Source organism: Vicia villosa, unplaced genomic scaffold (assembly GCF_029867415.1).
Source record: "Vicia villosa cultivar HV-30 ecotype Madison, WI unplaced genomic scaffold, Vvil1.0 ctg.000672F_1_1, whole genome shotgun sequence".
Taxonomy (NCBI): Eukaryota; Viridiplantae; Streptophyta; class Magnoliopsida; order Fabales; family Fabaceae; genus Vicia; species Vicia villosa.
In genome coordinates, this window is record NW_026705298.1 from 345,596 (window position 1) to 366,078 (window position 20,483).

At 31.2% G+C, this 20,483-nt stretch overlaps 1 protein-coding gene and 1 pseudogene across 1 annotated transcript; one reads left to right on the plus strand and one right to left on the minus strand.

The window, feature by feature from the left end:
* Positions 1–2,887: 2,887 nt before the first annotated feature.
* LOC131630311 (uncharacterized) lies at positions 2,888–10,388 on the plus strand. Its single transcript, XM_058901095.1, has 22 exons — positions 2,888–3,245; positions 3,579–4,178; positions 4,596–4,798; positions 5,069–5,140; positions 5,224–5,358; positions 5,443–5,561; positions 5,644–5,949; positions 6,072–6,159; positions 6,248–6,353; positions 6,451–6,564; positions 6,657–6,820; positions 6,933–7,053; positions 7,442–7,666; positions 7,756–7,946; positions 8,180–8,347; positions 8,456–8,561; positions 8,706–8,843; positions 8,988–9,149; positions 9,227–9,427; positions 9,620–9,814; positions 9,894–9,965; positions 10,040–10,388. Exons 2-20 carry the CDS (start codon positions 3,885–3,887, stop codon positions 9,788–9,790), a joined length of 3,084 nt encoding a protein of 1,027 aa, XP_058757078.1. The 5' UTR covers positions 2,888–3,245; positions 3,579–3,884; the 3' UTR covers positions 9,791–9,814; positions 9,894–9,965; positions 10,040–10,388.
* A 6,114-nt stretch (positions 10,389–16,502) lies between these two features.
* Positions 16,503–19,429, minus strand: LOC131630313 (uncharacterized; annotated as a pseudogene).
* Positions 19,430–20,483: the final 1,054 nt, after the last annotated feature.

The window sequence follows — 20,483 nt, forward strand, 5'->3', positions numbered from 1 at the left end:
CTTCCTTTAATGTCTAAAAAATCTGACAAAGTTAAAAAGAAAATACACAAACTAAAACCATCATTATATTATGGCATGATTCTTTGATCTACTCATAAATTATAACCTATTTAACTTATTTGATTTCAATTTATAGTCTAATATTATTTTATTTTATGACTCTAAATTTCATTTTTTCCTATTTTGTCGTTCACGTGGAAAGTTATAGAATATTTTCAACCCCATTCATTTTTTTTATTTATTAAATGTTTCCTTATTAATGGAATTTAAATTTAAAATCAAAATGTGATAAATCACACTTTAAGACCTTTTATTAATAAGTTATAAGAATTTGAAATTAAATTATCATATGATTTTTTATTGTAAATAATAAATCATAAAAAAATATTTTACAAAATAAATAATTATGGTGAGTTCTTATCTACCCAACTCAAAAAGTTGGGTAAGTTTACCTCCTGTATAAAATACCTTGAAAACAACAATTAATTGTAATATTTAATAAATAATTAATTGTGTTAAAATTAGATGGCATCATATGAATGGTTGAATGTACACTACCCAACTTTTTGTGATGGGTAAAGAAGTTGTCCCCAATAATTATTACTCCCTCCGTCTCAAATTATAAGAGAAATTCATTTTTTAGATTCATTGAATAATTAATGTATTTGGTCTATATATGGATGAGATACATTAATTATTCAATGAATCAAAAAAGAGAATTTCTCTTATACTTTGGGACAGAGGGAGTATGTTGTTTCAATATTAAAATTAATTATTAATATATTTATTATTCAATCCGTTTTATATTATTTGTGGCAATTGAGCTTCTCATACGGATTAAGAAAATGTGATAAAAAGAAGAAAGAGAACTTAATTTTTATTATATTACTCTTATTCTATTTATTATTCTTTTAATTTTTATAACTTATTTTAAATAACAATTCATTAATATTTAAATATTGTCATAATTTATAGTATGCCAAGAGATATATTGATAATGGTTTGTTTGTTTTAATGGGAACTGGTAATAAAAGTAAATATTAATTTTTTGCTTTTATACTTCTTGCATACGGATCGGACTCTCCTTATGGCGTTTTTGTGATTTTTACAGTTGTTGTGCGTTGTTAGGTTTATGCGTCCTCTAGTGATATTACTGTATAAATTTGGTTTTATACCAAAATCAATTATGATTCAAATAATGATACAACTAATGATATAAACCTTTCTCTCCTCTACGATTTAACAATCAAAACATCAAGTAAAATACCCTCAACCCCAGAAACCCTAATCCCAATCCATTATATAATTTTACTGTTACAATTAGATGGCTTGATGCAGATGCATGCGAGCGGATTAGGATTGGTTGAGCGAATTTCGTATTTGTACGTGGAAAGGATGATGGAGGAATTTGGAAGAGATTTGTTATGAGAATTGTAGATGACTTTAAGGAAGTGAATGTATGGTTTTATAGCATGAGGAATGAGTGAATTTGGACAGCTTTGCATTGATTAATTTTTGGCCCAATAAATTCCAAACGTGAGAATCAAAACAAAACCTAAATTATTGAATGAGCTATATGTTTGATCTTCCCAATGGTCCAACCATTATTGTTGAGAACAAATATATTCATAAGGGATTGTTGAGAATAAAGTATATTCATAAGGTATTGTTGAGATTTCCAATAGTGAAACTAATAATAATAACTTCACGTGTTTCAAAAAAAATTTGTTATTTAAATAATTAAGTAAATATAACCAAATAATTAAATAAATAAAATAAAATAAATAAATAAGTAATAAAATTTACTATAAATAGAATTGAAAAAAATTGATAGAATGCATAAGGGAGTGACACTTGACAAACTTGCCAAAATACTCCTTTTGCTTGATTATATTAAATGATTACTATTATGAATATGAACTTCTGTTCTATAATATTAGATTTTTATATCTTGTGTTAATTTTTGTTTTTTTATAGAAATTAGTTGTTTTCAATATATTTTATATTATATATAAAATTAAAATATGTTGTCACCATCTCTAATCTTGAAATAAAGTTAGTGTATATTTATTTTTGTAATGATAAAGATTGACTTAAGAATGAACTGATTCTATAAATTAGTTTTATTAAAAATGAGTTGAAGTTAAATGCATTTATATTTAAATATATTTTTATAATAATAAACTAATAATAAATTTTAACATGATATTCATGTTTAAATTAAAAAAAATTAAATTTGTTCAAAATCAAATAAAATCAATTTTAAAATATATAATTATTTAAAGTTTTTGAAAAAGTGAAATACATTGTACTTAATTTTATATTTCTAACACTATTTTCATGTCTTCCAAAACAAAAACCATGATAGTCAATTTAGATATATTTTTTTTATCAGATTTAGTCGATTAATTTTAATCTACATAGTGAATTGACTAACTAATTTCGTGATTCAGAAGGACTGACTAATTTTTTTTAATTATTATATTATATATTAAATAATTAAAAAATTAATATAAAATAATATTTTAAATATTTTTTAAATAATAACAAATTTCTATAAATACAATCCACAAAACATGCAAATAAATTTAAGATAGATACCAATAAGATTTATTTATACTTTAAATATTCCAACCGACCAACTTATGCCATACAAAACCTAATCATAATAATTTATTCCCAAAACCTAAAAAATACAATATATGTGAGTAAACAAAAGTAAACAAAAAATATTTTTTTGTTGAAAATAAAAGTAAACAAAAAATATATTTTTGTTGAAAATCAAAGAAACCAAAACAAAAAATAATGTGAAAAATAGAAACGGCCCAAATTAGAATTTATGAGATGATGATAAAAGAACAAGAAGTAATAAAAAACCATCAAACAAAGAAGACAAAACAGCAGTGGTAGAGAGAGAGTGTGTTGTTTGTGTGTTCTCAATTTTTGTGGTTTTTTGTTTTTCTGAGTTAAGCTCATTAACAAAGGAAGCTTTTTGATTAAGCAAACAAACCCTTTTTTTTTCTCTCTCTCTTCAAATCTCACACCCATTTTTCCGTTTCTCATTCTCTCTTTTTTACTACTCAAAAACCCTCATTTTTCATTCACATTTGACACTCCCATTTTTTCTGCATTTTAGCTTCATTCTTTTATTGCATCTACATTGAAAGCTTGGTTCTCTCAGATTTGTTTAGGTTAACATGTTCACTGAAGGACTTGACAAAAATGCACTTCGATGGGTCAGAGAGGTAATCTTCACCATTACTGTTCTTTTCACTTTTTAGCTTTGTCCAGCTTTGTTAATATGGGTTTTATCATAATATTAATGGGGTTCTCTTAATTCACTTTAATTCTAATAAAGTTGTGATTTTTCTTTTGTTTTGTTAGTGATTTGTAAAGTTTTGATTTTTATGTTTTTAGGTCGTTACTATTTTTGTGTTTTTTTCTTAGTTGTTGTTGTTGTTGATGATGATTGTTAGAAGGAAATTGAATTCGGAGGACACTACATTGAGATCATGTTGAGGTTTATGAAATTCTAATTTTGGGTTTTATTTTGTTTTTTGTGTTTGGTTGTTGATTAGAAGGAAGTTCCATTCTCAAACACTACTACAACGAGATCTCGAAACGATCCGATGAATGGAATGATGAGTGGTGGAGGAAGAGGGTTTGGATTACCACCGCCGGCAAAATTTCGAAGTGGTCATCTTCCTGCAAATGCGTTCACTGTGTCAGCAGAGGAGAGGTTCGACAGTGGTTCGAATACTGATATGGACGTTAGTGTTGATTCGGAGGAGGATGCTTATGGTGGCAAGTATTCTTTGGAGTCATCACCATAAGACAGTAGAATCCCCGATGGTGTTGCTAGGAGACACGGGAATGGTTCCCAGATGCCACGATCTCGATATGCGAGTGATTACACGTTTTCTGATGTTAGTTCATCTCGAGAAACACTGGCAGGACGACAGGGATTGGCGAGGGATCCGATGATGAGAGCTGATTCTAATGTTAGGCAGAGTGGCTTCACCGAGTATGAATCGTCGGATTCGGCGGCCAGCTCAGAATTCTCGTCGACACAAGTAGGAAGTGTCAACGGCACTCTTCCGAAAAGTAGGGCTTATATGTCAGCTGGGTATGCTTCCAGTGTACCTTCAAGGATGAATCAACAAAGTTCTGCCGAAAAGGTGCAATTTCCTTATAAATTTTTCTTTATTTTATTTTTAAGCACTTGCTACCTATGAAGCACGGACACGACACTGACACTAATACGTGGACACCAGTAATAATTTGAAAAAATGAATAAATTAAACGTAATCACAAATGTTTGTGTCGATTTTGGACACCGACAAGGACACACCTATTTTCAGAGGCGTCGGTGTTACTGGGCTTGCTACTGCATTCAGTTGGTGAATGAATACTGAGTAGCACCAGCACTTCAAATTGAAGGCGCGTTCAACATTAACATAACACCTGAACATAACACCGACACATGTGGTTTACATTCAAATAATATTTCACTTTCTCAAATTGTTACAAGTGTCTGTGTCTTTGGCTGGCCGAGATTAGCCTAACTTTGTGATCTGTGCTATGGTAATTTTCAGAATGGAAGATTATCTGACGATGACGACGTTCCGAGTGCACCCCCATTTTGTGGTTCTACTCAAGAGATAAGACCAACTAATGAGCAAATTTCAACTTCTACAGCTCGTAGTACTCCAAATAAAGCAGAATCAAGTACCTTGAAATCTGTAACCAGGGATAAGTTTGAGCACCATGGAGATGCAAGCTCGGAAAAATTTGTTAGGTTAGTATATTTGATCTAGTTAGTAATTGCATGCCTCTCAACACTGACTTCTTAATCTTCATTAAACATACATGACATTGTAACCATACAACATATACATATGTATAGTAGTTTTAATTCAGTGCATAGTTGGAATCGCGGGGAGTTTTAAAAATCGTGTTGGTTGGCACCATGTTCTTGTTTGAAGCTTTTGCAAAAAAACGGTGGCTTATCATGAGTCCAAAACACACTTATTATGATATCATCTTATTCTTTGATGTGTTAACACAGACCTGTTACTGGTTCTGACGGTGCTGCATCTTCTAATCCACAACCACCCCGTCTTCCAACATTTCATGCAAGGTATCAATATTAGACTTCTTGTTCATGTTGAATATTTTTCTCCTCACACATGTGTACTATATAACTAAATAAATTCATTTCAGTTCTCTTGGACCATGGCAAGCAGTAATTGCATACGATGCTTGCGCGCGTCTTTGCCTTCATGCTTGGGCAATGCAATGTATGGAAGCTCCTATGTTCTTGGAAAATGAATGTTCTCTACTAAGGGATGCATTTGGGTGAGTTAAGACTCTAAATTCTTCCATCACTACTACTCTCTTCTCCTTAAAGTGTTGATGTAATCAATCAGTTTTAATATGTAGATTGCGACAAGTGCTACTTCAACCCGAAGAGGAATTATTGGTGAAATGCAATGCTGAGCTTTCCAGTGAGGGTGTTGTACCTAAACCAAAAATACTTATCGGCAAGATGAAGGTTCAAGGTATAATCTCGTGTTATTGTTTACTGTTCAAATTATTTAACTTCTCCATAGCGAGTCTTTTGAAACATTCTTCACTTTTCAGTACGTAAAGTCAAAAGGGGTGTCGAACCTCCTACTGGCTGTAGCATGTCAACAATAGTGGCAGACAAAATTAAAATGGAATCTGTACGATATAAATTCTCAAATTTACAGTCAAAAATATCTTCTGGTTGGCACGCTCTTAGGAAAGTTCGCTTTGTACCACATTTGCCTGCTAATGGCTCCTTCACTCACAAAAGCTTGGCATATGTGCATGCTAGCACTCGCTATATACAGCAAGTCTCTGGACTCCTGAAAGTTGGTGTAACAACTTTACGGAGCAATTCATCATCCTATGAAGTTGTGCAAGGTATGTGAAAGTGAAATTTGGGTCATCTAAAGTGCCTAGGTTTCGGTATTATAATTTCACTTGTTTTGGCTTTAACTTTCTTATTTCATTCAGTTTTATTTTCTGTGTGTGTTTATCATCAGAAACATTCTCGTCTTCTTTAAGACTGAAAAGCTTAGCTGAAGAAGATGCCATTAAGTTGCATCCTGGATCTGCTGAAACTCACATGTTGTAAGTTTTTTTTCTTCGTTTTTGTCTTTTTCTACATTCACAAGTTCACAGCTAATGGTGGTTGAACATAGTCTGCTTACTTTTACAGCTTTCCAGATAGTCTTGGAGACGATTTGATTATCGAAGTTCAAGATTCTAAGGGAAAACATTTTGGCCGTGTTCTTGTCCAAGTGGCCGCCATAACTGATAATCAGGTAATATTTTGTTGAACTTATATTTCAGGAAATTATTAGTGCATGTCGCAAGTGATGATCATTATGATATAATAATTCATGTTCAATCTGAAAACAGGCTGACAAGGTACGTTGGTGGCCTATTTATCGTGAGCCAGATCATGAGCTTGTTGGCAAAATACAACTCTCTATAACTTATACTATAAGCGCAGATGACAATAATCATCTCAAGGTTAGTTTCGAAGAACAGTAGCTTGTTTTCTGTTATACCAACGAGTTTCAAAATTGAATATTTCTCATTACATTTTTCTCTTGTGGTTTCAGTGTGGTTCTGTAGCAGAGACAGTTGCATACGACTTAGTTTTAGAAGTTGCGATGAAAGTCCAAGGCTTCCAACAAAGGAACCTATTGCTAGATGGTCCATGGAAATGGCTCTTGACAGAGTTTGCTTCATACTATGGCGTATCCGAGATATATACCAAGCTGAGGTAATGAGAAGTTGATGCCCAATTTTCTACCAAATTATTTAATTTATTGAACTTTTTCTAAATTATTGCATTAATCATATACTCATAATATTCTACACTTCTACTGGAATAGATATCTATCGTATGTAATGGACGTAGCTACACCAACAGCCGATTGCCTTAACTTGGTATATACTCTGCTGGCACCTGTTATCATGAAGGGAAATAGCAAGACTTCTTTGAGTCATCAGGAGGTATCATTGGCATCTCTTTTATTCTATTGATACATGTCCTGTTTAGATAAACAGCTTAATTAAGCGTTATTGTATAGGTGCTTATGTATAATCTATTTCTGTAACAAAAATAAAGTCAAATTGTTTTAGTATAAGCTATCCCAGAGATTTTATGGAAATATTCTGAAAACAACTTATCGACATGCCATAAGTACTTGTGCTGCAAATAATCTCAAATAAGTCAATCCAAAGATTCCTCCAATGTTACTTAAGATTGATTAATGTCCTCTATTTTGTAAGGACTATATCCTAGTCATTATACTAATTTTAATTTGCATTTACTTACTTTCAAATAGATTGACTTTTTTTTGTGCCTTATCTAATACGGCTCAATTTGTCAACTTATCAGAATCGACTATTAGGAGAAAACAAGGAAGAAATTGAACTGATACTCTCACTAACTTTTGAGAATTACAAGTCACTTGATGAATCGTGTTTATCTGGTATCATCGAGGTTTTCAGACCAGCATCTGATCGTGCAGCACCTGCCTTAGAACCCGCCGTTAAACTTTACAAGCTTCTTCACGATATCCTATCTCCTGAGGCCCAGACTGCTTTCTGTCATTATTTCCAGGTTGGAGAAATTTGAGTTTTTGATGATGATTATGACAATCGCTAATCGAATACACTTTTCGGTTTAATTGACAATTAATATATCCTCAGGTTGCGGCGAAAAAGAGGGCTAGAAGACACCTTTCTGATACAGATGAATATATTACACAGAACAATGAAGGTTGTTTGATGGATCACATGACTATCACTATTGCTTACCAGAAGATGAAAACTCTATGCACAAATCTTAGGAATGAGATCTATACAGATATACAGATTCATAATCAAAATATACTTCCAAGGTATTATTCATTTCTCAAACTCTCTTGTATTTGCTTTGCTTGCTAGAATTTTAATACATGTTGCACATTGCTTCTCATCTTGAATTTTGCTTATTTGCTGCATGTTTGTCACATTAACAATATCTATTATCTAGAGTCTGTATGTGCACGTGGTAACCGATTTTTCTTGGTATGGTTACTTTTGTTTGTTTGAAACTTGACTAATAGAAATCATCATTTGAATCACTTTACAGCTTTGTAGACTTGCCAAATCTTTCTGCTTCCATATACAGCACAGAGCTTTGCAACAGATTACGAGCCTTCCTCATATCTTGTCCACCGACAGGCCCATCATCACCCGTAGCAGAACTTCTAATTGCTACATCAGATTTTCAAAGAGATCTTTCAGCCTGGAATATTAAGTAAGTGATCTATACTAGTGTTAGCATTTGACTAGGAGCGTAGCTCTAATTACGTAGTCAAAGAATGAATGCCTTTCGTTAACGTCATATACTTTATTTCCTTCTCAGTCCGATCAAAGGTGGAGTAGATGCAAAAGAGCTGTTCCATTTGTATATTCTTGTTTGGATCCAAGATAAACGCCAATCTTTGCTAGAGTCTTGCAGATTAGACAAGGTACCCTTTTTTTTCTTCACTAACGCGTCGTTTTTTCATGATACCCTCTGTTGATCAGTGTTTAAAAGAACCTTTTGAAGGACGCACTTAATTAATAAAATTGTCTTATATTGACCAGGATTTTTAAATGCTTTGTTTTTGCAGGTGAAGTGGTCTGGTGTTAGAACACAGCATTCTACTACTCCCTTTGTTGATGACATGTATGAGCGGCTGAAGGAGACATTGACTGACTATGAGGTCATCATTTGCCGTTGGCCGGAGTATATAATGGTTTTAGAAAATGTACGTCAAATCTTATTATCACTTTTCCGTTTCCTCGTCCTGGTTTTTTTCTTTTTCTCGTGAATCTTAGATGATGCCAAAATTCAATTTTCTTGCTGTCATCGTAATTTAGTTGATTTTAACTAATGGAAAAAATTATGACAGGCAATAGCTGATATTGAAAAGGCCATTGTGGAAGCTTTAGATAAACAATATGCGGATGTATTAGCTCCTCTTAAAGAAAACATGAATCCGAAGAAATTTGGGCTGAAATATGTTCAGAAACTTGCAAAACGGTCTACATGCGCATACGTGGTTCCTGACGAGGTGAGCTGAATTTCAGAAAAATAATCTTTGGGATAAGACTTTGTTCAAACAATTAAAATCATGTTACCTTTTGACAGGTTGGAATTCTTTTGAATTCTTTGAAGAGAATGCTCGATACCCTGCGCCCTAGGATTGAATCGCAGTTCAAATCATGGGGCTCTTGCTTGCCAAATCCTGGAAATACAGCACCTGGTGAGCGACTCAGTGAAGTGACAGTGATGCTGAGAGCGAAGTTCCGAAACTACCTGCAGGCAATTGTAGAAAAACTTGTCGAGAATGTTAGTAGACTTTTGAAATCAAATTTATTGCTGTTATTATTTCAATACTCGGTGCGCTGAGGACTAGTGTTGTCAAATAGCGGTGCTCTAGCTTAGCCGAATCTGAACATAAGCTATTGTTCTGCGATACACATTTTAGTACAAAGTGTTGTCAAATAGCGTGCTAACATGTATCTTTTGATTTTGTTTCAGACAAAGTTACAGAATGCTACCAAGTTAAAAAAGATTCTTCAAGAATCCAAGGAAACAGTGGTAGAGTCGGATTTAAAAGGTAGAATGCTGCCATTGAAAGAGCAGATAGCCAGTACCATAAGTCACATTCACAGTGTCTGCGAGACTCATGTTTTCATTTCCATCTGTTGAGGTTATTGGGATCGAATGGGACAGGTAACTAACTTCACCTCCGTCTCGGATTTCTCCACCTCTATGGAAAATTTGCTCATGTAATATGTCCTTTATGTGACAGGAAATTTTGAGTTTCTTGGAGAACCGAAAAGAGAACAGATCGTGGTACAAGGGTTCAAGGGTGGCTGTTTCTGTAAGTAACAAGCTCTCTTAATGCACGCTCGGCATCCGGATTCTATGGATTGTAACATGAATGTATGTGTGCAGGTTCTGGATGATACATTTGCATCGCAGATGCAACAAGTTCTAGGAAATGCAATACAAGAGAAGGACATGGAGGCACCTAGATGCATCATGGAAGTTCGATCTATGCTATGTAAAGATGCACCTAACCACAAGGATAACAGTTTTTACTATTAGGCCATTAATACACATGTAAATAATATGATGATGTTACCAATTTTGTAGCAGGACTGCAGGAGTAAGGAACTCCAATATTCATATGATTTTTACTTACTGAGAAATGGAAAATAGTGCATTTTTTAAATACTTGTACTAGCTTTTTGCTTTCCATTAATCTAATCTCTTGCCCTTTTTGTAAGAAATGCAATCCAAATTTTGCTCAACATATTATTTGTTCATACCATGCATCAGTTATTTAATCGAATTCTTTAGTGGTATTAAAAACGGTATGCCATATAGCACAAACACCTTTGAAAAAAGTGGGTTCATGTTAGTGTCGATATCTGAAACCGATGTTTCTGGAAAAAAATGTGTCCATATATCAGTGTCTGAAGTCAATATCTTTGAAAAAAGTGTCTGTATTAGCGTATAAAATCGATGATATGTTTAATCTATTAACTTTATAAATTATTACCAATGTCTTACAGTATTTTTTAAATTATTACTAGTGTTCATATTAGTGTCTTGTTAGAAAATTGTGTCGTGTCATTGTTCTAAACAACACCTTTAAAAACAAATATTTGTGCCAGTGTCTGGAAACTTAGTGTCGAATGTCGATGACATAGTTAGAAAAAGTTAAATATAATTAAATATAATAATGTCATATTTAAAGTTTTAAAACATTGAATACACGCTTTTTAATGGAATATTTATTGTCTCAAGAGACAATTCTGAATACTCTAGTTAAAGATAAAAAAACATGTATGAGTTTTCATAATAAGCTCTTCCCATCAATCTTCATGATTTTTTTTGTAAAAAACTAGATTGTTGGCCCGTGCAATGCACGGGTACCTTAGAATTGAAAATTATTATTATTATTATTATTATTATTATTATTATTATTATTATTATTATTATTATTATTATTATTATTTTAATATTAATGTTAATTTAAAATAATTATATAAATATATTATTATGTTATTCTTTAAATCAAATTTAGTGTTTTTTTATTTTAATAGTTTTTTTAATGACATATTATTTTCACTAAAATATTTATTATCTAATTAAAATTGTCACTTAAATATTAATATATTCTCATATATTTTTAGCATTTCTTAAAATGATGTGGTCATCATTTAAATAAATAAATAATCTACATAAAAGAAAATATATTATTAATGGTATGTATACATAATTATGCAAATTTTAAACTATTGAGATATTATTGTCATTGAAAATTTAGTATTAGATGACAAATATGAGAAATTCAATAAAAATAATTAATTTATATATTTATATATATATGAAAATACATGGAAAAATGGGATAGACACAAATTTTTAAACAATTTTTTTATAAGTTGACCTATAAATATAAAATATGTATATTTTGTTCTCCTACACAAAAAGAAAGAAAAAAAATGATTAGCCACATATTTTTTAGACAAACCTTCTATAAGTTTAACTATAACTCTAAAACATGTATATTTCATTCTCATGCACAAAAAATAAAAATAAAAATCAACAATTATGAAGACACATGTCAATTAAAAATATAAAATATAAAAATAATAAAGATTTATATTTTGGGTGTGGATAATGATATACATCTATTAGAGAAAATGAATTTAAAAAAAGATGGTATGAATATATGTGAATTAAGAGGAAAAAAAACATCATATCACAAAAATAACAATACATCATGTAATAGAAATAGAAAGATAAGTAATACAATGTTAAACTATTTAAAGTAAGAAATAGTTTTAAGAAAAACTTAAATTATAATGTAAATAAATTTCTTTCGCTTAGTTATGTTCTCAATGATTTGTGAGATCATTATATTTTTATGATTTGCTAATTTAATCTCAATCATTTGTGATATCATTGAGAAAAGATAGGACTCTAATCATTTGAGTTATTTTGGTGTTAAAAATGAAAAGAATATAAATTAATTTGATCGATTAAGAAGAGATAAGGGGAAAAAATCTTACTCGTATGATATTGTGCCAATTTTAAAAAAATGAATTTGTGAAATAGACGACCAAAGTATAAAAGTGGTGAGCAAATAATATATTTAGGATTAGTCGTAGTTATAATAATTAATAATTATTATTAGGTATTAATATCGATTTAATTTAATAATAATGGAATAAAAATTGCAGAAATATATATATATATATATATATATATATATATATATATATATATATATATATATATATATATATATATATATATATATATATATATATATATATATATATATATATATATATATAAATTACTTGTGTTGATTTGTAATTACACGACAATTTACAAACAAATTTTTCCAAGCTCATATCCATTTTCAAGCTAACCACCACCATATATCCCATGGTCTCTAAATTTCTTAGAACTGTGAAATTGTTTTAGCCTACAAATGTTTGGACATTCAACTGCCTATAAAATTCTAATTTAAAGCCAACTTCTTAAAATTAGAAGAAATAATAGTTAGATTAAAAGATAGAAAGAAATCATTTAGAAGCTGAAAGGTTGACAACAATATCATTAGATGACATATTTTAAGGAGCGGAGAAAGGATTATAGAACCTAGACTATTAAATTATCAAAACAAAATTATTCATGCATAAATGATGACTTTTTTCTTGATGTAGCTCTCACTTTTAGTGGAAAGTATTAAACATATCAGTGACCTTATTTGTCTTGCGATTACATTGTTTTTCGTTTTTTATATACCAGTACTACACTTCCACATTGAATAATGAAATAATGACAACATTATTGTGGTAGCTCCAAAAATCAATTAAACTTATCTTTGATTATTAAAAGATAATTTGTAGTTATAAAAGTATGAATAACGATGAGTTAAAGAAGAGTCTCATAGTAATTATAAATTAAAGAAATTAGAGGTTAGAGATTTCTAATAGCAGAGATTAAAATATGAATTGGTTATTAAAATTTCATATTAATAAAGCTATTAGGTGAGTTGTTGAAAGATTGGTAAAGTTGTTTGTATAAATATAAAACGAAAATTATAATTATAATTATTATTATTATTATTATTTGTAAATTAAATATTTTTTATAAAAAGAATTAGAATTAGGATAATATAAATATTATATACAATAGAATAAGAAATATTGTAATTTATTCTTATTAAAAATATTAATATTATTATTTCTTCTCTAATATAAAATATTTATATAAATGACTAACGAAATATTGTTAGTGATAAAAAAATTGGTATTATATAATAATTATATCAATTTTATTATGTTTTTAAAATTTGAAATAAGATTGGATTTTTGTGAGATTGACACATAAGCTTAGATTGTTGTGAGATTGACACATAAGCTAGAGTTTGCTAGGGTTATCATCATTACTTCTTTACATTTATATTAAGTAGATCTGTTGAATTCAATAGAGTAGTTTATTATTAATCCGCTAAAATTTTAGGATTAGAGTAGTTTATTATTAATCCGCTAAAATTTTAGGATAAAATATGTTTAGTTCCAACAAAATCACAAAATTTTAAGTTTAATTTTTCAAAAATATTATTTATTCTTAATCTATATTTATAAAATAGGTTCTTCTCTTACCACATGCAATATATCGTGAAGTATATTGTGGAGAATTAAAATATAGTTAAAATATAATAAAGACTGCAGATTTAAATAAAGGTAAATATAAATGGCCTAGTGCGTTTCCGTTTTCTAACACCTTCCAAATAGAGAGCAACAAAGCAAGCATAAATGATTATCCTGAGAAAAATGCAGGTTAAGTTTTAAGGCTTGAAATAGAGAATCTTATTTGCACTCAGAGCATATGAATAGATATTTACAAGATCGAAATCCAATTGAATCAACCTACAATAAAATCGGTTATGTTTCAGGGCTTAATAGTGAATCTTATTTGCACTCGAAGCATTTGAATAGAGATATTTACAAGATCGAAATCAAATTGAGCTACATTAAGATCAATTGATATGTAGTGCATTTGCTCTTTATCTTCAACCTCCAAACTATGCATACACATTGACAAATCACACATAATCATCTTTTGTCGGGGTGTCATCTAGACGAGGTTTGATAACGTCCAATTAGGTTTGTTGTATTAGAGAATATTGAGTTGAGATTTGTAGGGAGATTTATCCAGAAAAACTATTTGTTAGGGTTTGTCCTCAAAGATCCGTTGATTTGGGGGTTCTGCGACAAGTTAAGAGGAAATCACGCCTAATGAAAGCTTTAGAGATAAATTAGACAAAAGAGTAGCGTGAGAATGACGGATTGAATTGAAAGTCTTGTGTACAATAGTTACAATTGATCGTGCACGAAAGCTTTGTACGCAAAGAAGTAACAATAGTCGAAAAGTTAATTGGCAATTGATTGCAAGCTGAATCTTGTTATAAAGATCATTGGAAGAATGAGTTGAATCAACGACAAACAATTAGGGTTTGTAACAGTTGCTCTCGGAACACTTCTTTTACAGTTACTTTTGCAAAGTAAGAAAGAACTTCCCAATTTCATTTGAAATTGAGGGCATGCGTACTCACATGCGAGATCGACTTGGGGAACTGCCTTACCAAATCTTTGTGTTACTCTCTATCTCTTTCTCTCCTACTCTCATTTAAATTCTATATGCAATTTGTTGAATGAGTTTTTTGATTGATCAATTCGTATAAATATTTTCCTTGATTATTAAAGTTGAAAATTATTTTGTTGATTATCTTACAATCACTTTGATTGTAAGTGCTTTTTTCATATTAATAAAGTTTAAAGGAAAATTCTGAAAAATTGATCGCATGCCAAATATTTGATAAATTGCTTGTTTTCCATTTTATCAATGCATCATTGAAAATAGGCAACCATTGTGATTTGTGGTAAATAGTTAATTCAGAAATAATTGTGTTGATTATTTTTATCATTGTATTAATTCCATACGACTTGCGCATATCCGAATTTTAAATAACTAGGTTCGTTTAGGCTATTATTTTGATCTAAGCTAAAAACCTTGCGCTCAATTTGCTTTTCAAATAAACTAGTAAACTACCCGTGCTGCCGGGTACATTTATTTGATACTATATATATAATTTATTTAGATATTTATAAGATTAAATGATAAATATAATTGTATAAAGAATAATAATATTCATGCGTTTGCATATGTTAAAATAAATTTGTATGGTCAATTTGTACTCAAATACATATTGAAAGTAATATTTATAAATAAAAATTACATGAATTTAACTCATCGTGTCCCGTTACAAATTTATTTAATACGATAAAATTTTTATTTAAATATACTTGTAAGTATTTTATTGATAGTGCCCCATGAGAAAAATAGACATTTTGACATTTGAAAATAAGAATTTTGTATATTAAATAAAGATAATTGTTAATCAAAATAAAATAGTTATTTGCTGATAGTTCCCCGTGAGAAAAATAAAAATATTGACATTTGAAAATAAGAATTGTGTCTCAAATAAATATAGTGTTAACTAAAATAAAATAGGTGTTTTGCTGATAGTGATCAGTCGGAAAAGTAGAAAATTTTGACATTTGTATTTTTTAATAATTATGATTAATTTTAACATTTGAAAATATTATTTTTAATAATTATGTTAATTAAATTTATTAATATATTTATGTTTAGAAAAAAAAAAGAGAAAATTGAGAGAGAGAAAATTAAAATGAAAGTGAAAATATTGAAGAAAAAAAGTCAAAAGAGAGAAAGGTAATTAGAAGTAAAATGAAAAATAAATGTGGAAAGAGAAATGAGATCAAATAAGAATTGAAAATGGATGAAAGAGAGAGAATGAAATATGAATGAAAATGTCTTGGGACAAGTGGCATAAACATACGTTATAATGAGTGTAAAAATTATGGTGTTTATGAAATGACTAAAATACCTTTTTTGTTTTACAATTTTTTTAAATTTTAATAACTTGATAGTTGACTTTAATTGCTTAATTTTTAAAAGAACCAATTATGGTTGGTGACTAATTCACCCCCCTCGTCGTCGTAGACATATGTTGTATTTTATTCTCTGATATTTTTCACGCTGTGACCGTATGCCCCTGTCAAATTGTTTAGGAATAGTTTGACTTCGATCAACTAGCTTCTTCCTCAATTGTTTAAGAACATGTATGAAACACATTGATTCAAAAACTCTAAGATGAATGACGTTTAAAATGTATAATGTTGTCGAAGCCGCTTCACCCAAAAATAAAGGTAAATACAAATGGCCTAGTGCGTTTCGATTATCTAACACCTTCCAATAGAGAGCAACAAAGCAAGCATAAGTGATGATACTGAGAAAAATGCAGGTTAATTTTAAGGCTTGAAATAGAGAATCTTATTTGCACTCAGCATATGAATAGATATTTACAAGATCGAAATCCAATTGAATCGACCTACAATAAATAAGATTGGTTATGTTTCAAGGCTTGAAATAGTGAATCTTATTTGCACTCGGAGCATTTGAATAGAGATATTTACAAGATTGAAATCAAATTGAGCTACATTAAGATCAATTGATCTGTAGTGCAAACAAATTTAACTGTACATCAAACTGAAATGCAGCAGCAAGCAAAGCAAAGTACAACAGTTAAATAACTATATCACAATGTTTCTCCAAGCTGCATTGCCAGATCAGATTAGCTTTGATATCACTTGACAAGAAGTCCAGAATGCTTTAGTTGCAGCCCTTAGAATAACAGGATTTTGATATATCCTGTCAAGAATTAAATTGTTAACTAAAGAGAGGAAAAAACCAATTCCAACAACCTCAAAAAACAAACCAACACTAAACGCAGAATTCAGCCATATAGCGCTGATTTGATTATGAATTAATCAATTCCTAAATATTTGAAGAGAATAGGAAGTGAGTCAGCCACTTACCCTATGGCTGTAGCCCCCCATGATGCAACATTATAAATAACTTTGCTCCCATCTGCTCCCATCCCACGCCTTTCGAAGCTTTCCCTTTTTCTTTTTCACCGAAAATGTCTTGCTGAGTGCTGATATAAACAAGCCAAAATGAAGTTTCAGAAATTTATTCCCAATCTTTTATCTAACTTAACAATAACTGTAGAAAAAGATGTTTTATTAGGAGGGAAGCAATCAAACTCACCATCTTGGAGTTGATTTGGAGTCAAATCCTGCAGGAAAAAAAGCAATTAATTAGAGAAAGGACAAGCAACCATAGAAACTAAGATATAACAGATGCATCAAATACAATATATTTCCCATTATAGATCAAAGTCGAGACATATTTATTAGGATTTGTTTTATGTTAAGCTATAAAAATAAAGAAGCATAAAATAAGAATTGTTTTAATAAGAAAAGAAGCATCCCCTATAGACCAACTTTAAAAACACATATATTCCTCATGCTTCAGTTTCACACCTCCAAAAACTTCAAAATCCAAAATACCGTAAAAAAAAGCTAAAGACATTCATCACTTCGTCAAAACCAATTATTCCATTGGAAGAAAAGAATAGCAAGAAACACATCATTCAATAGAAATGTATCAATAATTGTTAGTAGGAGGATCCAATTGCCTCCTTTCTAGCAAGATTGTATGGTCACATAAAAAATCACCATTTTTGGGATTGCTTAGAGAAATTGAGATAGACAGATCTAACTGATTTTCCTTACAATCCCACTCAGACACAAGTTTGCATGCAATCTTGTTCAAGGGTAGCATTAGTGTAAAATTGTGCGAGCTTACAATTTAATTCACAATCTAGATAATACTAAAGCAAAGAACCTACAGACAATTATACTACGGAAAAGGAAAATATATGATCCGACTATTCTTCATACTCAATAATTTAAAGATAAGATGGAAGCAAGATCAATCTAGATTTATACACCCCCAAAAAAAATCTGCCTGTGATGTAGACAGAAGAAAGGGTCTCTATCTGGAAGTTATTGTTAATGCAATGCTCAATCTGTAATGCTGTTCCTGATATTCAAACACTTGGGTCTTCAAAATGGACATCTTTGTAATTAAAATAAGTTTTGTTAACATAGTCTTTAAGCATGCAAGTTTCCATTTTAACTTGGTCAACAATACTCTTGATATCAACCAAGGGTTTTCGCATTTTTTGAATATTAAACAAAGGTAAGACTAAGAAGAACCAAAGAAACAAAAGCATTTAAATACCAAATAATCCCGGTTGCTGAAAAAGCAAACAGAAAGGACACATTAGACAACCTTAGAAAAGGTTAGGGTAGAATAATTCCCTCCTCACAATCCTTCAGGAAACTCGTAACTATTTCAGGGTGGAATTTGCAAGTCAACTGACGATAGCAATTCAGACTATAGCATAAATCTACCATATACCACATCAAATTCTCAGGTATGGCGCAGAGCCCCCAACAACGTAACAAAAGAACATGCAGATAACAATACATACCTTGGTTTTCTTAAGGGACAACAAATAAGCAGCCATAAAGCAAGCAATTCCATCCACTATATCATCTTGTCTAACAAGAACATAATCTTCTTCATCAGAGTCAATCCCTTCCCAAAGATCATTTTCACTCACCAAATCCCAAGAACTTCCTTCTTCTGCAACAACAACAATCCAAACAAGCTAAATCTCATTAAAAATCCTAAAACCCAAACACCGAGTACAGAGTACAAAGACGATTCGTTACATACCGCCCGTGTTCTGATAAACCGACGCCTGCGCACACTCTAACTTCTCAAGGAAATCAGGACACTCAAGTCGTGATTTCAGCAAGTCACACAACTGCACAATGACAAACAAATAGTTTAAATGGATTTGTTATAAAATCAGCTCATGCGAATTTCGAGCTTATTCATAAGCGCTTATTTTGTTAAGCACTTATGCAAATAAGCTGTTTATCCAAACAGGTCGAAATTGTACAATTATTTTGCTTGAATCAAAAAAGGGAAAGGTAAAAGTTACCTGATCGGCTTCTGGATCGGGAGGTGTAGAAGGGAGATTATCATCGTTAGAATCAGAAACGTGGCCGTCGGCGTCTTGATCGGAAGCTTGATCGGAAACTTGATCGGAAGCGTCGTTGTTGATGAGTTCAAGGGCTCGCTGACACTGTTCGAGAACGGTTTGAAGGGTTTTTCTCTTGACCCGAACCGGTTCAGGATCGGAGAGAATAGCTTCCATTATTGTTCCGGTTCGGAGAGAATGAAAAAATGGGGTTATGGTTATGTTATTGTTTCGGATTTGGGAACCCTAGAAGAATATGAGAAAAAGAGAAAGGAATATTATTTTGTTTTTTTTGTTAAGCACTTATGTAAATAAGCTGTTTATCCAAACAGGTCCTAATTGATCCAAACAGGTCGAAATTGTACAATTATTTTGCTTGAATCAAAAAAGGGAAAGGTAAAAGTTACCTGATCGGCTTCTGGATCGGGAGGTGTAGAAGGGAGATTATCATCGTTAGAATCAGAAACGTGGCCGTCGGCGTCTTGATCGGAAGCTTGATCGGAAACTTGATCGGAAGCGTCGTTGTTGATGAGTTCAAGGGCTCGCTGACACTGTTCGAGAACGGTTTGAAGGGTTTTTCTCTTGACCCGAACCGGTTCAGGATCGGAGAGAATAGCTTCCATTATTGTTCCGGTTCGGAGAGAATGAAAAAATGGGGTTATGGTTATGTTATTGTTTCGGATTTGGGAACCCTAGAAGAATATGAGAAAAAGAGAAAGGAATATTATTTTGTTTTTTTTGTTAAGCACTTATGTAAATAAGCTGTTTATCCAAACAGGTCCTAATTGATCCAAACAGGTCGAAATTGTACAATTATTTTGCTTGAATCAAAAAAGGGAAAGGTAAAAGTTACCTGATCGGCTTCTGGATCGGGAGGTGTAGAAGGGAGATTATCATCGTTAGAATCAGAAACGTGGCCGTCGGCGTCTTGATCGGAAGCTTGATCGGAAACTTGATCGGAAGCGTCGTTGTTGATGAGTTCAAGGGCTCGCTGACACTGTTCGAGAACGGTTTGAAGGGTTTTTCTCTTGACCCGAACCGGTTCAGGATCGGAGAGAATAGCTTCCATTATTGTTCCGGTTCGGAGAGAATGAAAAAATGGGGTTATGGTTATGTTATTGTTTCGGATTTGGGAACCCTAGAAGAATATGAGAAAAAGAGAAAGGAATATTATTTTGTTTTTTTTGTTAAGCACTTATGTAAATAAGCTGTTTATCCAAACAGGTCCTAATTGATCCAAACAGGTCGAAATTGTACAATTATTTTGCTTGATTATTAAAGTTGAAAATTATTTTGTTGATTATCTTACAATCACTTTGATTGTAAG

Coding starts and splice junctions, on each gene's coding strand:
- LOC131630311 (XM_058901095.1), top strand. CDS start 3,885: ATGCCACGATCTCGATATGCGAGTGATTACACGTTTTCTGATGTTAGT. Junction 4,179..4,595: donor AACAAAGTTCTGCCGAAAAG/GTGCAATTTCCT, acceptor GGTAATTTTCAG/AATGGAAGATTATCTGACGA. Junction 4,799..5,068: donor AGCTCGGAAAAATTTGTTAG/GTTAGTATATTT, acceptor GTGTTAACACAG/ACCTGTTACTGGTTCTGACG.